The sequence below is a fragment of the Bison bison genome, unplaced genomic scaffold (assembly GCF_000754665.1).
Source record: "Bison bison bison isolate TAMUID 2011002044 unplaced genomic scaffold, Bison_UMD1.0 scf7180017849575, whole genome shotgun sequence".
NCBI classification, from domain to species: Eukaryota; Metazoa; Chordata; class Mammalia; order Artiodactyla; family Bovidae; genus Bison; species Bison bison.
Genome location: NW_011480148.1, coordinates 36950 through 47035, shown reverse-complemented (window position 1 = coordinate 47035; position 10086 = coordinate 36950). Strand labels below are relative to the sequence as shown.

The 10086-nt window shown below is 48.6% G+C and overlaps 1 protein-coding gene across 1 annotated transcript in view; it reads left to right on the top strand.

The window, feature by feature from the left end:
* SURF6 (surfeit 6) overlaps positions 1 to 4160 on the top strand; it is a gene marked incomplete at its 5' end in the record, with an annotated part of 5966 nt that extends 1806 nt beyond the window's left edge. Inside the window, 2 exons of the mRNA XM_010847372.1 lie at positions 45 to 248; positions 379 to 4160. Coding sequence (XP_010845674.1) covers positions 45 to 248; positions 379 to 858 — 684 coding nt within the window. The remainder of the gene's footprint in view (positions 1 to 44; positions 249 to 378) is intronic.
* Positions 4161 to 10086: the final 5926 nt, after the last annotated feature.

Below are 10086 nucleotides of genomic sequence, written 5' to 3'. Positions count from 1 at the left end.
CCCATTATGAGAACCTTATGAGTGAGCGCGGGATCACCCCACAGGGCAGCGCCAAGGAGCTGTCCGCCGCTGTTTTGGAGAAAAGACGCCGGAGGAAGCAGGAGCGCGACCGGAAAAAGAGGAAACGGAGGGAGCTGAGAGCAAAGGAGAAGGCGGCCAAGGCCCTGGAGGGGGCAGAGGCCACCGAGCCGGACCTTCAGGTGCCCAGGGAGGAGGCGCAGGCCCAGCCGGGGCTGCTCTTCAACAAGGTGAGCGCTGGGCTGAGTGCCCGCCCTGTGCTGCCGTGGGGCGGGCGGAAGTGGGCCCCCGGGGTGGGCGGAAGTGGGCCCCGTGGCAGGCGGGCAGCGGCCCTAAGCTCGAGTCGCCCTCTCCCGCGAGGTGGAGGTGACCGAGGAGGAGCCGGCCAACAAGGCCCAGCGCCGGAAGGAGAAGAGGCAGAAGCTGAAGGGGAACCTGACACCGCTGACGGGCAGGAACTACCGGCAGCTGCTGGAGCGCCTGCAGGCGCGGCAGGCCCGGCTGGAGGATCTGCGGGACCGGGACGCGGGGCAGGCCCAGGAGCTCGAGGCCAAGATGCGCTGGACCAACCTGCTGTACAAGGCCGAGGGCGTGAGGATCCGCGACGATGAGCGCCTGCTGCAGGAGGCCCTGAAGCGCAAGGAGAAGCGGCGCGCGCAGCGCCAACGCGCCTGGGAGAAGCGCACGGCGCACGTGGTGGGCAAGATGCAGCAGAGGCAGGACCAGCGGCGGCAGAACCTGCGCAAGAAGAAGGCGGCCAAGGCCGAGCGCCGCCTGGAGAAGGCTCGCAAGAAGGGCCGCATCCTGCCCCAAGACCTGGAGCGCGCCGGCCTGGCCTGAGGCCCCGGCTGCCCAGCCCCCATCTCGGGTCATGCAGGCTCCGGCGGAAAGTGGACTCTGCCACGTACCTCTCACCGGTTTGTCCGGGGCTCAGTACCCCCGTGCAGAAGAGCCTTCAGATCCGGGGAAGGGGCTGACCCGGATCCAGCTCCCACCTCTTATTAGACCAGAGGCTCTCTGCAGGTTGTGGGGTAGCGGCCCAGGGAGCTGTGAGGAGGGAGCGGGCACCTGGGGGGGCTTTGCTGGCCGCCCCTTCCTCTCACTGTCGCAGGAGCAGGAAGGGCATGGCCTTTGTGACTGCGGTGTTGGCCCCAGGCGCGCTTGGTAAGGGAATAAGCAGCTCTTGCAGCAGAGCTACAGTGGAGGTGATGGGCTTGGTAACGGAGCAGGAGGGCGTCCTCAGGCGCCTGTGATTGAGTTACACAAGTTGATGTGGAAAGAGGGTAGAGAGTAGAATTTAAGGTGAAGATGGTTATTAAAAATTCTAACTACTAAAAGATAGTGTTATTGGAGTAGGAGGGAAAAGAAATTGGAGCCGGCTGGATAGTATCAGTCTAGGGGGAAGTGGGAGAGAAGGGGTAAAACCTGGAGAACTACGTGGATGGATGGAGGGTCCACAGTGACGGACAGGTGAGTGCAAGCCCACAGGCAGGCAGCGTTGACATGCGCGGGTGAAGTGTGTGGTACGTGGGTTGTGTTTCAGGAAGACTTCGTAACATTCTTTAGACTAAATTCCAGTTAAGAAACAGATGGTAACCAAAAGGAAACTGGTGTGACTGTCATTAGATGACGATGTGTTACTAGAGTTTTAAAGGTATTGCTAGAGAGAAAGGATGTCACTGAATAGTGAAACAGGTTCAGATCACCTGGAAGGTAAACAGCCTTGCCCCAGAAACAGCTTCAGATCTGCCTAACAGAAGCTGACACTCTGCAAGGAGAAGTCAGTTCACAAACCAAGTGGGAGATGCTTAACATCTGCTCTAGGGACTGATGGTCAAGTAGACAAAATCATATGGATCCAGAAGATTCAGATGAGAGTGTTTATAAGCTTGATCTAATGGACACACAGACCTGTGTACCTGAAAACTGTGTGTACTGGGATTTCTCTAGTGGCCCAGTGCTTTAGTTCAGTCACTCAGTCACGTCCAACTCTTTGCTCCCCCTTGGACTACGGCATAACACCAGGCTTTCCTGTCCATCACCGACTCCTGGAGCTTGCTCACACTCATGTCCATCAAGTTGGTGATGGACTCTGTTCCAGCGCAGGGGTATGGGTTCAATCCCTGGTTGGGAAACTGAGATCCTGGATTCTGCAGGGTGTGGCCAAATTGTTTTTAAGAAATTAAAAAGAAAACCTCAAGCACACACGGAACAGTGGTGAAAACTGACCATCACCTGGTCCACAAAGCAAGTCATATTTCAAAGCTTGGGCATCGTACAAAGTGTGTTATTGGGCCATAAAACAGTTTTAAAATTCCAGAGGAAACTGTTAAAGTTACATGTTTGGAAGTTTAAAAACACACTTCTAAATTACCTGTCAAAGAATCCTCATAGATGTGAGAGACTGATTAGGATTGGAAGATAACGGAAGTGTTGTGCATTAACATTTGTGGGCCTCAGCTGAGACAGTGCCAAAAGCACTTTATAGCCGCAAAGCTGTGCTTATGTGTATCCTTGGTTTTAAGTGTTAACAGGTGAGTCCATCATGCGGCACAATTTTCTGCTTGACCTAGAGCCTCACTCCTGGGCTCTGTTGACCCACTCTGCCCCGGGCAGTTGCTCCCAAATTAATGTCCACACGTTGCAGTCAGGAGAGTTGGGAGAGTGTAGCCCCCTGTGGGAGTTGAAGGAGCATCTCCCAAGGCCTGGTGGGTATGTGTCATTGGGTATTCCGCTCCTTCCTCTGAAGCCTGGAAGGCCAGGAAGCACGCCCCTCCACCCTAGAGTGCTGCTGTGGCCTAGTGTCATGTAGCTCGTGTGCGAAGCGAGCAAATGGTGTGCTTTGATGGCAGGTAGCATCAAGCAGCCCTGGACAATAGGAGTTAGAGGGAAGGAAAGGTGAGGAGGTATGGAGCATCCACCTGGTGGGAGACCGTCTGTGTCCAAGTATAGAACAACGCTGCAGCCGCCCTGGGCTGGGCCGCCACGCTCCTGTCTGACCCAGGGCTGGGAGCTGGTGGTGCACAGAAGCAAGGACGTGCCACACAGGACTCAAGGCAACAGAAGTATCTCACTTGCAGGGAAGAGAACATTACTGGTTGAGTCTAGGAAGCTTGATGCCAACTTCTTGGGTGCTGTGTGCCTCGAGTGCAGAAAGTGAAATGCAGAAAACTTCCAACAGGCCTCACATCTCATATTTTCAGGACCAAATGACAAGAGTCTCAGAAGGCCCCCTTCCTGGTCTATCCAGTGAGTAGGATAAAAGTAACCCCTAACAGGACACATTCATGGACTGTGGCTCACGAGGATCTGGGTTCCAACAGTCCCGCAAAGATGGTACTCTTAGTCCACTGGCCCTCCTCGGGTGAAGCTGGGAAGAAGGCTCCCAGCCAGCCTTTCCTTCTGCTTGGGTGCTCCAGGACTTGAGTGAACTCGTGGTTAGAAATTCAGTGAGGGGCTGTAAGCAATTGAGTAGCTCAGTGAAGCTCTTGTTCGCCAGAGCTGCCGTCCAGGTGCAGAGGGCAGAGACCGGTCTCCAGACCCCCATGGGCTGGCTCGTTTGGGTCATTGCACTGAGCACTAGCTTGGCCAACAGTTGAGGAACCTCACACGACCATGTCACAACATGTTCCCTGCTGCCCTCAGGTCCCCGGTCTGCACGGCCCCGGGAGCTTGGTTCTACCCCTGTGTCTCCCACGGCATTCCATCCAGCCTTCAAAGAGCCACTGTGGTGCCTCTCTGGTGCTTTTCCCAGGACCTTGGGAGAGGAGGAGTCTTCTGTAGGCTCCCCGGCCTATGAGGTAGATGAGCAGGTAACACAGTTAAGACCCTCCAACAAGCCTGGCCCTCTACTGAGAGTTCTTAGCTCTTGTAAGTTATTTCTAGGGATTTCTGTAAAGTTCACTTAACCTTAGCTTGGGCCACTGTGGGTTCCAGGTTTTGGCTGAGCACCAAAGGAAGTAATGGGAACTTTTCCGGTTCCCTAGTCAGCCCACTAGACCTTGCTTCTGGAAGGAACCATATCTGGAACTGCACCACTCCTTTCTTGGCCAAGCACTTCTAGAATTAGTTCCCACATAGTTACGTGATTTTTTTTTTCCCCAAACCTTCTTTTCTTTTTTTTAAGGGAGTGCTGCTCCCTTAAAAAAAAAAAAAAAAGTTTATTTCTTTTTGGCTGTGTTGGCTCTTCATTACTGCTCAGGCTTTTCTCTAGTTGTGAATGGGGGCTCCTCTCTAAATAAATGGGCTTTATTTCAGTGGCCTCTCGTGCAGCACAGGCTCAGTAGTTGGGAGATACTGACTTAGTTGCTCTTTGCCATGTGGGATCCTCCCGGATCAGGGATCGAACCCATGTCATCTGCATTGGCTGGCAAATTCTCTACCACTGAGCCACCAGGGAAGCCTCTCAGACTCTTCTGACTTTGACTATGTAATTGACCACGTGGGTCCTGCTGAGATCTCTCATATATCAGTCTAGAGACAAGGTGAGATGGGGGTGAAATGGAGGAGACTGGTTTCACCTTGGAAGTGATGCCTCAGATGAGTTTTTAGATATGGCAGGGACTGATTTCTCAAGGTGGTCCTCGGTAGGTTGGATATTCAGGGTACCCGAGGTACCCAAAATTGTCCAAATACCCCCGTCTCAATTCCCGGGACTGATGAGTGCTCCAGCTCTCCCATGAGAGATCTGGTAAGGTTGTGAATTCACCTGTTGGTAGGATTTGCTAGTGAACTAGCAAAACTTCAGTTTTCTGTTAATTCAGTCTTGGCAGTTGCAAACTCAGAGATTCTTCTACAAAGTAAGGGAAAGTTCCTGATTCTCAGCTCTTGTCTTGACCTAAAACTTTAGGACTTTGAGCCTGTCGTTGTCTATTGACTACCCAGCACTGTTAAGGGAGACCTCCCCATCCCCAGTCGCCTTGAGTAGTCCTTGAGTTTCTCAAGTCTTACTGTTTTTAAGGTGGTGTCAGCTAGTCTCAAAGTCTTGCCTTCAAAAGATATTTGTCTCTGGTGTCCGCATCTCCAGATAAGTTGTTTTGTAGCTGTGTGCCAGTACATCCAGGGTCCCCTCCCTTGGTGCTGTCTAGATGGCTACCCTCTGCTAAAATCATAGGCTTCCCAGGTGGCGCTAGTGGTAAGGAACCCACATGTCAATGCAGAAGACGTAAGAAATGTGGCTTCAGTCCCTGGGTCGGGAAGATCCCCTGTAGAGGGCATGGCAACCCACTCCAGTATTCTTGCCTGGAGAATCCCACTGACAGAGGAGCCTGGTGGGCTACAGCCCATAGGGTTGCTAAGGGTCAGTACGACAGAAGCGCCTTCGCATACACAGCTAAAATCCAGCCAGATAACAAATCGCAGGTTTTCCCTGACTCATCCATGACAGGTCATGTTGTGTTGTGTTCACAAAAGTGCTTTTTAACAAAACTAGTAGTTAAAAGCCACGCTGATGACTGGATATGTCTTAGCAACTAGGAATAGAGGAAAGTGTCCTCAACTGGGTAAAAGTTTACCAAAAGTGTAAAAATACCATCATACTTAATACCGTCATCAGAGTTTTCTTGCTAAGATGAAGAACAAGGCAAGAATGTCTCTTCTCATAGCTGCTTTTCAGTGTCACACTAGAAGTCCTAGCACATGCAATAAGACAAGAAAAATAAAACATGCAGATTGGGAAGGAAGAAGTCAAACTGTCTTTGCAAATGACATGATCATCTATATAGACATCCAAAAGATGACAAACCCTGAAACGCATAAATGACTATATCAGGGTTGCGGGGTACAAAGTAAACATGTAAACGTCAGCCGCTTTCCTGTATACCAGTAATGAACAAGTGGACTTTAAAATCAATAACATATTATCACTTACACTATGTGAAAATCAATATAAGCATACCTCAGATATATTGCCATTTATTGCAATATCCAGATATTGCAGATAGACCACCACAATAAAATGAATATTGCAATAAAGTCACACCTTTTTCTTTTGTTTCCCAGAGCATATAAAAGTTATGTTTACACTATATTGTGGTCAGTTATTAAGTGTGCAATAACATTATGTCTAAAAAAAATGCACATACCCACACCTTAACTTTTAAAATATTAGCAAAAAATGCTACCCGTCACCTGAACCTGCAGTGAGTTGTATTAAAATCAAAGATCACAGATCACTGTAACATACAATAACAGTATAAAGTTTTCTTTCAAGATTGTGAGAGGTGCAAAATGGGACATAGAAGCATGAAGTAAGGGAACGCTGCTGGGAACATGGTGCTGACGGACGCTTGACGCGCCAGCCTTCAGTTTTTAAGGAAGCAGTGTCCTTGACGTGGAGTAAGGCAAAGTGCAGGAAGAGGTGTGCCTGTAAAGGGCGATCTCGCTGACACGGAGCTGAAAGGACAGAAGCAGAAGCTCTCATGCACATATCACTCAATACAGTGTCAGTAGGAGCTGGGCCTTGCCTCTCAGGCAGGAATGACCCCACTACTGCCAACAGGAGGAAGAGAGAATTTCTCCTTGCCTGGTGGTAGTTCAATGTCAGGCTGTCACAACTCAGCTGATGAAAATCCACTGTACGTCAAGTCCCAGTTTACTCCAATGGACATATAATTTTTAGTAGCCCTTTCCAACTTCCCCTTCTGCTCTATAAAAGAGTTTCCTTGCAACTTCCATGGTGGCCTGGTGGTAAAGAGTCTACCTTGCAATGCAGGGTATGTGGGTTCAAATGTTGGTCAGGGAACTAAGATCCCATATGCCATAGGGCACCCTAGTCCACAAGGAAGAGCTGCTGAGCCCGTGCACCACAACTAGAGAGTCCATGCACTGCCAGGAGAAGGTCCCATATGACACAGGATCCTACGTGCTGCAGCGAAGACCTGATGCAGCCAGTAACTGTTTGAAAAGTCTCCTTTACTGGACTTGCATGCGGTCCACCATAGTTGCATGTCCTGAATTGCAATTATTTGCTGCTCCTGAATAGGCCTTTTTTTTGTTGGTGGTGGTGGTGAAATAACTGATTGTCACTAACACACCGGTTAAAGTGAAGTCGCTCAGTCATGTCTGACTCTTTGTGACCCCATGGACTGTAGCCTATCAGGCTCCTCTGTCCATGGGATTTTCCAGGCAAGTGTGCTGGAGTGGACTGTCATTTCCTTCTCCAGGGGATCTTCCTGACCCAGGGATCGAACCTGGGTCTCCTGGATTGCAGGCAGATGCTTTACCATCTGAGCTACCAGGGGAGCCCTGACACACCTGTTAGAAATGGCCAGAATGCAGAACACTTGACAACATTGAATTCTGGTGAAGATATGGAGCAGTACAGTTTCATTCACTGCCAGAATGCAAAATGATATAGCTGTGTTAAAAAAAAAAAAACAAAAAAACACTGGCAGTTTCTTACAAAATGAAACAAATTCTTACCGTATGACCCAGCAATCATTCTCCTCAGTATTCACCCAAATAAAGTGAAAATTTATGTCCATACAAGATCCTGCAGAAGGATGTTTACAACAGCCTTATTTACAATTGCCAAAACTTAGAAGCAATCAAGATGTCCTTCAGAGCAACCTAGATGTCCATTGACAGATGAGTAGAGAAAAAAATTGTGGTACATATATATAATGGAATATTACTCAACTATAAAAAAGAATATATTCGAGTCAATCCTAAAGAGGTGGATGAACCTAGAGCCTATTATGCAGAATGAAGTAGGTCAGAAGTTCAGTCACTTAGTCGTGTCTGACTCTTGGGACCCCATGGACTGCAGCACTCCAGGCTTCCCTGTCCATCACCAACTCCCAGAGCTTGCTCAAATTCATGTCCACTGAGTCAGTAATGCCATCCAAACATCTTATCCTCTGTCGGCCCCTTCTCTTCCTGCCTTCAATGTTTCCCAGCATCAGGGTCTTTTCCAATGAATCAGTTCTTCGCATCAGGTGGCCAAAGCATTGTGGCTTCAGCATCAGTCCTTCCAATGATTATTCAGGACTGATTTCCTTTATGATGGACTGGTTTGATCTCCTTGCAGTCCAAGGGACTCTCAAGAGTCTTCTCCAACACCACAGTTCAAAAGCATCAATTCTTTGGTGGTCAGCTTTCTTTATAGTCCAACTCTCACATCCATACATGACTACTGGAAAAACCATAGCTTTGAGTAGACGGACCTTTGTTGGCAAAGTAATGTCTCCGCTTTTGAATATGCTGTCTAGGTTGGTCATAGCTTTTCTTCCAAGGAGCAAGCATCTTTTAATTTCATGGCTGCAGTCACCATCTGCAGTGATTTTGGAGCTCCAAAAATAAAGTCTCTCACTGTTTCCCTGTCTATTTGCTGTGAAGTGATGGACCAGATGCCATGATCTTAGTTTTCTGAATGTTGAGCTTTAAGCCAACTTTTTCACTCTCCTCTTTCACTTTCATCAAGAGGCTTTTTAGTTCTTCCTCACTTTCTGTCATAGGGTGGTGTCATCTGTATATCTGAGGTTATTGGTATTTCTCCTGGCAATCTTGATCCCAGCTTGTGCTTCATCCAGCCCAGCATTTCTCATGATGCACTCTGTGAAAGTTAAATAAATTAAATAAGCAGGGTGACAATATACAGCCTTGACGTGCTCCTTTCCAGATTTGGAACCAGTCTATTGTTCCATTTCCAGTTCTAACTGTTGCTTCTTGACCAGCATACAGATTTCTCAGGAGGCAGGTAAGGTGGTCTGATATTCCCAAGTCTTTAAGAATTTTCCACAGTTTGTTGTGATTCACACAACTATAAAAAAGAATGTATTCAAGTCAGTCCTAATGAGGTGGATGAACGTAGAGCCTATTACACAGCGTGAAGTAAGTCAGAAAAAGAAAGACAAATACTGTGTATTAACACATGTGTATGGAATCTAGAAAGATGGTATTGAGGAACCTATTTGCAGGGCAGCAATGGAGATGCAGACATAGAGAGCAGACTTGTGGACGCAGTAGGGGAAGGAGGCAGGGATGAGCTGAGAGAGTAGCATTGAAACATATACATTACCATATGGAAGACAGATAGCAAGTGGGAGTTTGCTGTGTGACCCAGGGAGGTCAACTTGACACCCTGTGGCAACCTAGAGGAGCAGGGTGGGGTGGGCGATGGGAGGGGCGTTCACAAGGGAGGGGACATATGTATACTTGTGACTGATTCATGTCGATGTATGGCAGAAAGCAACACAATATTGGAAAGCAATTATCGTCCAAAAAAAAAAAAGACATCCTTCAGGAGACCAATAAATAAATGTTGGTCCATTCAGACCAACATGAATACATAATATTAAGTGAAAGAACCCAATCTGAAAAGGCTACAAAGTGATTGATTCCAGCTGTTTATGACAGTCTGGAAAAGGCAAAACCATGCAGACAGTAGAAAGATCAGTGGTTGCCAGGGAGTAAGGGGAGGTGGAGGGGCGAAAAGGTGGAGCACAGAGGATGTTTAGGGCACTGAAACGATTCTGCACAATCCTGTGATGGAGGGCACACGCCATTATACATGTGTCAAAACCCATCGGATGCACAGGGGCTTCCCTGGCAGCTCAGATGGCCAAGAGTCCACCTGCAATGTGTGAGGCCAGGGTTTGATCCCTGGGTCAGGAAGAGCCCCTGGAGGAGGGAATGGATACCCATTCCAGAATTCTTGACTGGAGAATGCCATGGGCAGAGGAGCCTGGCAGGCTACAGTCCTTGGGGTCACAAAGAGTCAGGCACGACTGAGTGACTAATGCTTTCACTTTTCACTTTTGAAGAATGTACAGCACCAAGAGTGAATCCTAATGTGAACTGGACTTTGGGTGATAATGACGTGTCAGTGTAGGCTCATTGATCCTCACCTGTGGTACAGGATGTCGGTAGTGGGGAAGGCCGTGTGTGGGAGACAAGAGGTTTTATGGGAACTGTTTGCACTCAATTTTGCCGTGAACCTAAAACTGCTCTTAAAAAAAAAATTAGGGACTTCCCTGGCAGTCCAGTGGTTAAGCCTTCATGCCTCCACTGCAAGGGGCATGGTTTCAGTCCCTGGTCAGTGAACTAAGATCCCACATGTTGCTTGCC